Source organism: Nerophis lumbriciformis, linkage group LG03 (assembly GCF_033978685.3).
Source record: "Nerophis lumbriciformis linkage group LG03, RoL_Nlum_v2.1, whole genome shotgun sequence".
NCBI classification, from domain to species: Eukaryota; Metazoa; Chordata; class Actinopteri; order Syngnathiformes; family Syngnathidae; genus Nerophis; species Nerophis lumbriciformis.
In genome coordinates, this window is record NC_084550.2 from 20,123,454 (window position 1) to 20,137,148 (window position 13,695).

The 13,695-nt window shown below is 37.9% G+C and overlaps 1 protein-coding gene across 2 annotated transcripts in view; it reads right to left on the reverse strand.

Moving 5' to 3' along the window:
- Positions 1-661: 661 nt before the first annotated feature.
- LOC133580734 (annexin A13-like) overlaps positions 662-13,695 on the reverse strand; it is a 56,310-nt gene continuing 43,276 nt past the window's right edge. For both annotated transcript variants that reach the window (XM_061934970.2, XM_061934961.1), the window contains exons 8-11: positions 7,548-7,649; positions 7,407-7,482; positions 3,466-3,578; positions 662-1,470 (exon numbers count right to left, since the gene is read on the reverse strand). In XM_061934970.2, coding sequence (XP_061790954.1) covers positions 1,351-1,470; positions 3,466-3,578; positions 7,407-7,482; positions 7,548-7,649 — 411 coding nt within the window. In that variant the 3' untranslated portion in view covers positions 662-1,350. The remainder of the gene's footprint in view (positions 1,471-3,465; positions 3,579-7,406; positions 7,483-7,547; positions 7,650-13,695) is intronic.

Consider the following 13,695-nt stretch of genomic DNA (forward strand, 5'->3'; position numbering starts at 1 on the left):
AGGTGCATGTTTTTGGAAGTGGGAGGAAGCCGGAGTACCCGGAGGGAACCCACGCAGTCACGGGGAGAACATGCAAACTCCACACAGAAAGATCCCGAGCCCGGGATTGAACCCAAGACTACTCAGGACCTTCGTATTGTGAGGCAGATGCACTAACCCCTCTTCCACCGTGCTGCCCGAAATTAGCATATATTAACACAAATGTTTGTCTTTAAATATGTGTAATGTGTTTTTAGTTTTTTTCCAAAATAAAATATCAAAATTTTCCCCGCATTCTTTGAATTTTCAAGTATGCGTCCCTTGGTGGAATTTTTTTAATATATATTTCTCACCAAAATAAGTGTATTTTAGTGGGGTTTTTTGTGTGTGCAAATATTAGCAGGAACAATTAATTTTCCTGAGGGAACTCTCCTGAAGTAATCAAAGTACCACCTATCTATAATACAGGATGGAAAATTTTAATAAATAAAAAATATGTAAATTTATTTAAAAAAAAAATAATAATAATAATAGTGAATCGCACTTTACATTTGTTAAAATCTCAAAGTGCTACAAAATATTTAAAATAAAATAAATAAAAATAAATAAATATTTATTCATATTTTCCACACAAATGGTTAAAACAGGGCTGCTTTAAGGTTTAATGCCATCTAAATAAAACAAAGACAAATTATTTAGCTATTTATTTTATTTGCATCTGTACGCCACTTTTTGCATCAAACATCCGTTAAATAACCCAGTGCATGAAATTAGCATATTATAGCAGCTACATATATCATTTTTACAGTAGCAGTTGCTTGCATGAATAGGGGCGTTCAAGTCTTGTGTGTTCTATATCAGCAGTGCACACGCGATATCAAGTGCGATACTGCCCAATGTGTTGTGTGAAAGTGAGCGACCGAGAGAAATACATACAATTTAAAGTGTCATTAAAAGGGGTGTAAGTGGAAAAAATCCCACAAGCCCTGAATGCCACACTTAAAACAGTTGGATTCGGCACTTATGTGTTGCAGCAGTGAATTATTTGCATTGTGTACTAGTCTAGACAAGGCATCTTTGAGGCAAATGATGTCACATAGGGATAGTGAAGCAAGTTAGCGAGCGGATTAAAGCGGAGTGTACAATATATTACTATGGCAGTTTCCACTGAGTGTAATAATCTTGGAAAAACTGTAAAAGGCAGTTAACATTTTGCTTTTTGGTCCACGCTGCAGAGACATTTGAGACACACCAGTGGACAGAGCGCTAACTGGGAGTATACGCCGAAGCATCGGGATAGTGAAGTGCACTGATGGAGGAGGTAGACGGGAAGATACGGGACTATTGGTAGGGGACGAAGGAAAAAGGCCTTCAGTGCAGGATCTCCAGCAGGAGGCGCTTGAAGTCGCCGCCGCACTCCGAGTCCAGCGCGTCTTTGAGGGTGACGTCGTACTTCTCCAGGTACATGTCCTTCACCGTCTCCAGGTCGATCTGGGGGGGAAGGGGCGGAGTTACCACGGAGAGCGCAGAAGGACGGAATCGAGCCACGAAGCACAACATGCAACATGTGAAAAGGTAAACATTGGAGATGTCCGATAATGACTTTTTTGCCGATATCCCGATATTGTCCAACTCTTAATTACCGATTCCGATATCAACCGATACCGATATATACAGTCGTGGAATTAACACATTATGATGCCTAATTTTGTTGTGATGCCCCGCTGGATGCATTAAACAATGTAACAAGGTTTTCCAAAATAAATCAACTCAAGTTATGGGGAAAAAATGCCAACATGGCACTGCTATATTTATTATTGAAGTCACAAAGTGCATTCTTTTATTTAATAATACAAAATAATACAAAAGGAACAACAGGTCCACATATATGTGAATACATGTTTATTTACACCAGCAGACATCAACATGAACATTAGGTTAAATGTGTTCAATAAAAACGTCAAGTGCATATAAATCATACTTGCCAACCTTGAGACCTCCGATTTCGGAAGGTGGGGGGGCGTGGTTAAGAGGGGAGGAGTCAAGTATTTCATATATATATATATATATATATATATATATATATAAGAAATACTTGACTTTCAGTGAATTATATATATATATATATATATAAATATATATAAATAAATAAATAAGAGAAATACTTGAATTTCAGTGTTCATTTATTTACACATATACACACACATAACACTCATCTACTCATTGTTGAGTTAAGGGTTGAATTGTCCATCCTTGTTCTATTCTCTGTCACTATTTTTCTAACCATGCTGAACACCCTCTGATGATGCATTCTGCTTCGTCTCCTTGTTGTGTGCGCAGTTGTGCACTGCACTCTCTAAAAGCCCTAGATGTTATTGTCACATGCATGTACAGTAGATGGCAGTATTGTCCTGTTTAAGAGTGTCACAACATTGCTGTTTACGGCAGACGAACTGCTTTACGGTAGACGAAAACGTGACTGCTGTTGTTGTGTGTTGTTACCGCGCTGGGAGGACGTTAATGAAACTGCCTAACAATAAACCCACATAAGAAACCAAGAACTCGCCCTCCATCATTCTACAGTTATAACGTGATTGGGCAGGCACGCTGTTTATATTGTGGGAAAGCGGACGTGAAAACAGGCTGTCGACACGTCACTCAGGTCCGCCTGAATTTCGGGAGATTTTCGGGAGAAAATTTGTCCCGGGAGGCGCTGAATTTCGGGAGTCTCCCGGAAAATCCGGGAGGGTTGGCAAGTATGCATATAAATCCCTTCCTTTTTCACTCTCTTTGCTCATGCAAAATAAAACACTATTAAGATAGAATAAAAATTAATTGAGTGCAGCTAGGATAGCGCGGCTCGAATTTAACCACGGAAAGTGCCGCGACCGTCCTCGTCATTTGCCGTAATGCTCTAAAAAATTTACCAACATCTGCGGCAAGAACATGCCTTGACCGCCCTTGACTTTTTACTTGTTAAAGGACTATGGCTGTAACAGTAAACGATATAATGATAATTTGCGATAAAATTCCAGACGATTGATATTACCGTCTAATTTTTTTAATTAATGCATTTTAGGCAACACGAAGTCAGACGCATGCGCAATAGCGTCGTTTGGCTTGATAATCATGGCGGACTAACTACACGGACTTTGCTCGGGAGAGATACCCTTGGAGTAAACAGAGCCAAGTGCTTGATTTAATGCATACTTGCCAACCTTGAGACCTCCGAATTCAGGAGATGGGGAGAGGGTAAAACCGACACACAGTCAATTTGAAAAATCCCTCCTTTTTGGGACCACCATAATTTTGATAGATTTCACCACCAGGGGGTGCAAATGAGACATTCTCTAATAGATGCAATGGTTTTCGTATTGGGACCATGATTTATGTCCTAACTTGTTCACCGGTCCTCATATAGAAGGTACTTTTTCTTGTTGAGGTCTCAAGAAGGGTAGAAATACAAGAACACACACACACACTCACCTCAGAGCGACCGACAATGATGCGAATGAGCGTGTCCTCATCGGTGCCGATTCCTTTCATAGCACTGTTGAGACGACGAGCGAAGTACAGCTGTGGGTTCTTGGCACACCTCACTACAGAGGACACACATTCACAAATATTTAGTTACTAGATTCTATAAAAGTTCGATATAGGAACATGCATGTCAGGTAAAATTACCACCATAATGACCAACATTAAAATACAGTAGCGAAGTAGGCCTAAGTATTCATTAAAAACAAGACAACGGTTTTATATAACAAGTATTTTTGGCCAGTGTAACTTAACTTAATTAGGGCGGTCTGCACCAGCTAAGCTAACAAACAAAGCCGCGCTAAAATCACAAGTCACTTGGCAACAGGCACCGACTTTTAAAGGCTCGCACCACGCTCTCATGAAACGTCTCTCAACTAACTCCTTCCCAGATATTAGATTTTCTTTTTTCTTTCTTTTTTTTTTTTTAAGTAATGCAGTAACTACTTTGCCTGGTACATACATCCATTTAACAAAGAGCAATTCAGTACTTTTTTAGGGAAAGTAATTACTAACTATAACTAGAAGGGGCAATTCCTGAAGAAATTGCGTATGAATGCTCCAATGCTGAAGTTGAAGTGAAATGCTGACAGAATGTAGTATGAATGTAAGAATAGTTTGAATGTTGAAGAGCTGACGCTGAACTGAAATGCTTATGGATTGTAGAAATGGTTTGAATGTTGGAATGGTTTGAATGTTGAAGAGTTTATTTAAATTTCCAGGAAAACCGGATATGGTTTGGAACTTGGGAAAGTGTTAGTTTGAATGTCCAGGATGAGTGGAATGTGTTAATGTTGGAATGGTTTGAATAGGTTGAAAAATGTGGGAATTGTACAACTTGGAAAAATGTCCCATTCATTTCAATGGGAACTTCCTGGAAATTTGGGAATTTTGGGGTAAGCGGGATTTTTTTGAAAATGATTAGGAGCACGAATGTCCTGAATGAGCTGAATTGGTTGGTGTTGGAATCGTTTGAATCGGTCAAGAAATGTTGAAGTAGTAACAGTTTTTAATTGAGAAATTCCTGGAATTTTGGGGAAACCGGGAATTGTTCTAGTTTTTTAACCAACTTGGTTTTTGTCCTGAATATGAGGAGTGTTTTGACGGTGGAACGGTTGAAGTGGGTTGAAAAATGTGAAAGGAGTAGTCGAACTTAAGGGTGGAAATAGGTTCCCAAAAAAGGGGAATCCCTGGAAATTTGTTGAATGTGCAAAAATGGTAGTTTTCATTTCCAGAATGCGTTGAATGTGTTGAAGGTGGAATGGTTTGAATCGGTTGAAAAATGTTTGAATAATGGCCAATTCATTTTGAATGGGGAAAATGCCCCCCCAAAAAAAGTAATTATGGGAAATCCGGGAATTTTTTTTAGAATTGTTGAAGGAAAGCACACAATTCCTGAACAGGCTGAATATTTTGAAGTTGGAATGGTTTTACTCAGATGAAAAATGTGGAAGTTGTGGGGCTTTGAAGAATGTCCCATTGATTTCAATGGGAATTTCAGAAAAAAATTGGGAATTTCGGGAAAAGCGGGAATTTTTGGGAAATGGTAAAAAATTTGAATGGTCTGATTGAGGTGAATTGTTGGTGCTGGAATTTTTCCAAATCGGTCTAGAAATGTTGTAGTAACATGTTGAATTGAGATATGGTATTACGGAATTCCTGGAATTTCGGGAAAACCGGGAATTTTTCCAGTTCAAAAACAACTTTATTTTTTTCCTAATCAAGAGGAATGTTTTGACGGTGGAACAGTTGAAGTGGGTTGAAAAATGTGGGAGGAGTAGTCGCCAGAAAAAAGGGTGAAAATAAGGCTTTGGAAAACCAGGAATTGTGGAAAATCCTGGAATTTATTTGAACTTGGAAAAAGGGTAGTTTGAATTTCCAGGATGGTGGAATAAGTTGAAGGTGGAATGGTTTGAATCGGTTGAAAAATGTGGAAATGGTGGAAGTGTGGAAAAATGGCCAATTCATTTTGAATGGGAAAAATGTCCCGGAAAAGCTGGAATTCTGGGAATTTTTGGAATTTGTCAAGGGAAAGCTTGCGATTTTTTTTTTTAGAATTGTTGAAGTAGAGCACACAATTCCTGAACAGGCTGAATATTTTGAAGTTGGAACGGTTTGACTCAGATGAAAAATGTGGAAGTTGTGGAACTTTGAAGAATGTCCCATTGATTTCAATGGGAATTTCAGAAAAAATTGGGAATTTCGGGAAAAGCGGGAATCTTTGTGAAATGGTAAAAAATTTGAATGGTCTGATTGAGGTGAATGGTTGGTGTTGAAATTTTTCAAATGGTCGAGAAATGTTGAAGTAGTAACATGTTGAATTGAGAAATGGTATTACGGAATTCCTGGAATTTAGGGAAAACCGGGAATTTTTCCAGTTCAAAAAACAACTTCGTTTTTTGTCCTAATCAAGAGGAATGTTTTGACGGTGGAACAGTTGAAGTGGGTTGAAAAATGTGGGAGGAGTAGTCGCCAGAAAAAAGGGTGAAAATAGGGCTTTGGAAAACCAGGAATTGTGGAAAATCCTGGAATTTATTTGACCTTGGAAAAGGGTAGTTTGAATTTCCAGGATGGTGGAATAGGTTGAAGGTGGAATGGTTTGAATCGGTTGAAAAATGTGGAAATGGTGGATGTTTGAAAAAATGACCAATTCATTTTGAATGGGAAAAATGTCCCGGAATAGCTGGAATTCTGGGAAATCTGGGAATTTTTGGAATTTGTCAAGGGAAAGCTTGCGATTTTTTTTTAGAATTGTTGAAGTAGAGCACGCAATTCCTGAACAGGCTGAATATTTTGAAGTTGGAACAGTTTGGCTCAGATGAAAAATGTGGAAGTTGTGGAACTTTGAAGAATGTCCCATTGATTTCAATGGGAATTTCAGAAAAATTGGGAATTGCGGGAAAAGTGTGATTTTTTTGTGAAAGTGGTAAAAAAACTTTAATGGTCTAAATTAGTTGAAAATGTTGGTGTTGAAATTTCTCAAATGGTCGAGAAATGTTGAAGTAGTAACATGTTGAATTGAGAAATGGTATTACGGAATTCCTGGAATTTAGGGAAAACCAGGAATTTTTCCAGTTCAAAAAACAACTTCGTTTTTTTGTCCTGATTAAGAGGAATGTTTTGACGGTGGAACGGTTGAAATGCATTGAAAAACGTGGGAGGAGTCGTCGCCAGAAAAAAGGGTGAAAATAGGGCTTTGGAAAACCAGGAATTGTGGAAAATCCTGGAATTTTTTTTAACTTGGAAAAAGGGAAGTTTGAATTTCCAGAATGGTGGAATGTGTTGAAGGTGGATTGGCTTGAATAGGTTGAAAAATGTGGGAATGGTGGAATGGCCAATTCACTTTGAATGGGGAAAATGTCCCGGAAATCCTGGAATTCCGGGAAATCGGGTGAAAAATGTGGAACGTAGAGCGCACCAAATCCTGGAGAAGAAAAATACGTTGAAGAATAATAGATTCATTTTGGTATGAAAACCATATGTGTGATGCTTTGGAGCATTCACACTAATTTGGCACACACTCCGCTCTCATGAAACGTCTCTCAACTAAATCCTTTCCAGATATTAGATTTTTTTTTTCTTTTTAAGTAATGCAGTAACTACTTTGCCTGGTGCATATTTCCATTTACCAAAGAGTAATTCGGTACTTTTTTGGGGGAAAGTAATGACTAACTATAATTAATTAAAGCACATTTAATTAGGGCGATCTGCACTAGTTATTAATTGTACACAGTCTCAGTAGAGCACAAGCCCACTAATAGTACACGCAATTTATTTTTTGCACGTTGTTTAGTGCATGGAATGTGGATCTTGGTTGATCAGGCCTCAAATACTGATACTAATATTGGGTTATTCTGTTTATATCGTAAGAAAAGTGCAAAACTGCATACCTAGCGTGACGTAACACTCCTTTAAAGTTCCTGTGGCCTCTGCGTCGATGGTATCCAGAATATCCGTCCCTGAAAGCTTCAACGCAGACAAAAGTTGAATGAGGCGCGTCAAGCCAGAGACACAAAATGACTCCTACTTACCGCTTCGTACGCCTTGAAAGTAGCCTGCAGCTGCATGTAGTTCCTGTTTGCCAGGACGAAGCTGAAGGTCGTCTCGTCCGTGCCAAACATGCCTTCTCCTGCCTGCGGGGGGTGCAAGTAAACGCGAGCGGGGAGACCTTTCATTTGCAATCTGGGTCCAATTTGCAGAGAAGATGTAAACAAGCCACTTGGCTGGAAACACGTTTGATGCTGAACAGGAAGCTACTTCACAGGCGGACGTGCTCCCTTTAAAGTGCTAGAAAACATGCTTTTTTTTACAAAATTCAATCCACTTTTTTTGGTGGAAATATGTAAAACCTTTCAACTGTGCACATTTCAAACAGTAAATTAATGAGGGCTATATTTAGGTTTAAAGGGGGCGTGTGGAGAGTAGTGTTGTCCCGATACCAATATTTTGGTACCGGTACCAACATGTATTTCGATACTTTTCGATACTTTTTTATAGAGATGTCCGATAATGGCTTTTTTGCCGATATCAGATATTGTCAAACTCTTAATTACCAATTCCGATATCAACCGATACCGATATATACAGTCGTGGAATTAACACATTATTATGCCTAATTTTGTTGTGATGCCCCGCTGGATGCATTAAACAATGTAACAAGGTTTTCCAAAATAAATCAACTCAAGTTATGGGAAAAAAATGCCAACATGGCACTGCCATATTTGTTATTGAAGTCACAAAGTGCATTATTTTTTTTAACATGCCTCAAAACAGCAGCTTGGAATTTGGGACATATGCTAGGGAGGTTGAGTTGGGCAGGGTTGGGGGCAGCGGGGGGTGTATATTGTAGCGTCCCGGAAGAGTTAGTGCTGCAAGGGGTTCTGGGTATTTGTTCTGTTGTGTTTATGTTGTGTTACGGTGCGGGTGTTCTCCCGAAATGTGTTTGTCATTCTTGTGTGGTGTGGGTTCACAGTGTGGCGCATATTTGTAACAGTGTTAAACTGTTACAATGTCCCATTGATTTCAATGGGAATTTCAGAAAAAATTGGGAATTTCGGGAAAAGCGGGGATTTTTGGGAAATGGTAAAACATTTGAATGGTCTGATTTAGGTGAATGGTTGGTGTTGGAATTTTTCCAAATCGGTCTAGAAATGTTGTAGTAGTAACATGTTGAATTGAGAAATGGTATTACGGAATTCCTGGAATTTCGTGAAAACCGGGAATTTTTCCAGTTCAAAAACAACGTTATTTTTTTTTCCTAATCAAGAGAAATGTTTTGACGGTGGAACAGTTGAAGTGGGTTGAAAAATGTCACACCCTCAGTGTGACCTGTATGGCTGTTGACCAAGTATGCGTTGCATTCACTTGTGTGTGTGAAAAGCCGTAGATATTATGTGATTGGGCCGGCACGCAAAGGCAGTGCCTTTAAGGTTTATTGGCGCTCCTCCCTACGTCCGTGTACTCAGCGGCGTTTTAAAAGTCATACATTTTACTTTTTGAAACCGATACCAATAATTTCCGTTATTACATTTTAAAGCATTTATCGGCTGATAATATCGGCAGTCCGATATTATCAGACATCTCTACTTTTTTACATAAAGGGGACCACAAAACATGGCATTTTTGCCTTTATTTTAACAAAAAATCTTAGGGTACATTAAACATATGTTTATTATTGCAAGTTTGTCCTTAAATAAAACAGTGAACATACAAGACAACTTGTCTTTTAGTAGTAAGTAAACAAACAAAGGCTCCTAATTTAATCTGCTGACATATTGTGTCATTTTCCATTCTATTATTTTGTCAACATTATTAAGGACAAGTGGTAGAAAATGGATTATTAATCTACTTGTTCATTTACTGTTAATATCTGCTTACTTTCTCTTTTAACATGTTCTATCTGTCATGATCTGTGGTCTGGATCATGTTTTTTTTGTTATTTTCTGTTAGTTTTAAGACTCCATTAGTTCCTGTTTTTGTGCATCCTTGTTTGTTTAGTTTCCATGACGACTGATCAGTTTCACCTGCCTCATGTGTTCGGGACACGCACTTGGTGGAAATATGTAAAACCTTTCAACGGTGCACATTTTAAACAGTAAATTAATGAGGGCTATATTTAGGTTTAAAGGGGCGTGTGGAGAGTAGTGTCGTCCCGATACCAATATTTTGGTACCGGTACCAAAATGTATTTCGATACTTTTTGATACTTTTTTTTACATAAAGGGGACCACAAAAATTGGCATTATTGCCTTTATTTTAACAAAAAATCTTAGGGTACATTAAACATATGTTTCTTATTGCAATTTTGTCCTTAAATAAAATAGTGAACATACAAGACAACTTGTCTTTTATTAGTAAGTAAACAAACAAAGGCTCCTAATTTAATCTGCTGACATATGCAGTAACATATTGTGTCATTTTCCATTCTATTATTTTGTCAACATTATTAAGGACAAGTGGTAGAAAATTAATTATTAATCTACTTGTTCATTTACTGTTAATATCTGCTTACTTTCTCTTTTAACATGTTCTATCTGTCATGATCTGTGGTCTGGATCATGTTTTTTGTTATTTTCTGTTAGTTTAAGACACCATGAGTTCCTGTTTTTCTGCATCCTTGTTTGTTTTAGTTTCCATGACGACTGATTAGTTTCACCTGCCTCATGTGTTCGGGACACGCACTTGCTCTAATCAGAGACTATTATTTAAGCCTGTTAGTCGTCCTGGTGTCATTGTTTGCTTCATGCCTTGCCAAGTAAGTTTTTGTTTGTTCATGCCACAGTTAGTGAGTTTTTGCCCTGTCCTCAGTTTATGCTAAGTGTTCGCTTTTGTTTCCCGCGCTAAAGTTGGGCCTTCGCCTTGTGCGCCTTTTTTGTCAAGATTAAATCGTGTTCCTACCTTCAAGTCCTGTCCGGAATAGTCCGTTTGCTTCCTGGGAGAACAATCCTCGCAGTAAGTTGCGAAAACCGCCTCGTTGTGACATTATCTACACTTCTGTTAAAATGTAATAATCACTTATTCGTCTGTTGTTTGGATGCTTTACATTAGTTTGGGTGATACCACAAATTTGGGTATCAATACGATACCAAGTAGTTACAGGATCATACATTGGTCATATTCAAAGTCCTCATGTGTCCAGGGACGTATTTCCTGAGTTTATAAACATAATATACATTTTTAAAAAACGAAAGAAGATGTGATGACAAAAAATATCGACATAATCATAGTAGTATCGACAAGATACGCTCCTGTACTTGGTATTATTCCAGTGGAAGTTAGGTTAGGCGTTTGTTTACATTTTGACGCCGGTGAGCTACGACGTGTAGTGAAGCATGTTTAGCTATTTCTCGTCCTCCAGTGATAATGTTACTTGTAAGAAACTCACTTTATTTGTCGCCATGGAAACCAGGATTAGGGATTTAGAAGTAGCTAAAACACTGCCGACTGGGGCTGGACTTTAGCCGCTAGCTAGCTAGCCATGTCTTAAAGCACCTCTTCCTGAGGGCGTTTCAGTGATATAACTTGACATTTATCTTTAGTTTTTAAGCCAAAATGCGTCTGTTCTCCCTTTTCTGTCTACACACTGTGTCTGCTTGTAAGTACTCCGTGATTGTGCGCTGCCGAACATGCTCCTCTGCTCGTAAAACCAGCAATGACACGACGTGACAACGAAAAATGCCCACCTCTTTAGGACCACCCTTTCTATATATATAAAGATTTGTATTTACAACATTAATAATATATGCAAATATAAAAAAGGTAAGCTTTGTTATTTTTTTAAATTTTTTGTTTGTAATTGGTGTCTAATCTTCATTACTTACTCCAAGTTATTACAGTATGTCTCTATATACATAATTATTTATTTATTTTTTATTAATTTTGGCCAAACAAACACTTGTTGTTACGTACGTTGGCCAGAGGGGGAACACTTCAAATGTTTTACACACACTTGTTATTTCATATGTTGACCAAAGTGGGAGCACTTTTAAAACCGAGACACAGTCAATTTGAAAAATCCCTCCCTTTTGGGACCGCCCTAATTTTGATAGGTTTCACCACCAGGGGGTGCAAATGAGACATTCTCGATCAGATGCATGATTTATGTCCTAATTTGTTCACCGGTCCTCATATGGACGGTACTTTTCCTTGTTGATGTCTGAAGAAGGGTAGAAATACAAGAACACACACACACACACACACACACACACACACACACACACACACACACACACACACACACACACACACACACACACACACACACACAGAGAGACACACTACACACACACACATTCTTGTATTTGTTTCCTTCTTGAGACCTCCGAAAAATGCCCACCTCTTTAGGACCACCCTTTCTAGATATATAAAGATTTGTATTTACGACATTAATAATATATGGATACTATGCAAATATTAAAAAAGGTAAGCTTTGTTATTCTTTAAATTTTTTTGTTCGTAATTTGTGTCTAATCTTCATTATTTACTCCAAGTTATTACAGTATGTCTCTTCATACATATTTATTTATTTATTTTTAATTAATTTTGGCCAAACAAACACTTGTTGTTACGTACGTTGGCCAGAGGGGGAGCACTTCAGATTTTTTACACACACTTGTTATTTCATGTGTTGACCAGAGTGGGAGCACTTTTAAAACCGACACACAGTCAATTTGAAAAATCCCTCCCTTTTGGGACCGCCCTAATTTTGATAGATTTCACCACCAGGGGGTGCAAATGAGACATTCTCTATTAGATGCATGATTTATGTCCTAACTTGTTCACCGGTCCTCATATGGACGGTATTTTTCCTTGTTGACGTCTCAAGAAGGGTAGAAATAGCAAGAACACACACACACACACACACACACACACACACACACACACACACACACACACACACACACACACACACACACACATTCTTGTATTTGTTATCTTCTTGAGACCTCCAACAAATGCCCGCCTCTTTAGGACCACCCTTTTTAGATATAAAAATATTTGTATTTACAACATTTATAATATATGAAAACTTTGCAAATATAAAAAAGGTAAGCTTTTAGTTATTTTTTAAAAAATGTTGTTCGTAATTGGTGTCTAATCTTCATTATTTACTTCAAGTTATTACAATATGTCTCTACATACGTTTTTATTTATTTTATTTTTTTATTAATTTTGGCCAAACAAACACTTGTTGTTACGTACGTTGGCCAGAGGGGGAACACTTCACATTTTTTACACACACTTGTTATTTCATATGTTGACCAGAGGGGGAGCACTTTTAAAAGCGACACACGGTCAATTTGAAAAATCCCTCTCTTTTGGGACCGCCCTAATTTTGATAGATTTCACCACCAGGGGGTGTAAATGAGACATTCTCTATCAGATGCATGATTTATGTCCTAATTTGTTCACCGGTCCTCATATGGACGGTACTTTTCCTTGTTGACGTCTCAAGAAAGGTAGAAATACAAGAACACACACACACATTCTTGTATTTGTAACCTTCTTGAGACCTCCGACAAATGCCCGCCTCTTTAGGACCACCCTTTTTAGATATAAAAATATTTGTATTTACAACATTTATAATATATGAAAACTTTGCAAATATAAAAAAGGTAAGCTTTTAGTTATTTTTTTAAATTTTTTGTTCGTAATTGGTGTCTAATCTTCATTATTTACTCCAAGTTATTACAGTATGTCTCTACATACATATTTATTTATTTATTTTTAGTTAATTTTGGCCAAACAAACACTTGTTGTTACGTACGTTGGCCAGAGGGGGAACACTTCAAATTTTTTACACACACTTGTTATTTCATATGTTGACCAGAGCGGGAGCACTTTTAAAAGCGACACACAGTCAATGTGAAAAATCCCTCCTTTTTGGGACCGCCCTAATTTTGATAGATTTCACCACCAGGGGGTGCAAATGAGACATTCTTTATTAGATGCATGATTTCGGTCCTAACTTGTTCACCGGTCCTCATATGGACAGTACTTCTTGTTGATGTCTCAAGAAGGGTAGAAATACAAGAACACACACACACACACACACACACTCTCTTGTATTTTTTACCTTCTTGAGACCTCCGAAAAAGGCCCACCTCTTTAGGATCACCCTTTCTAGATATATAAATATTTGTATTTACAACATTAATAATATATGCAAACTTTGCAAAT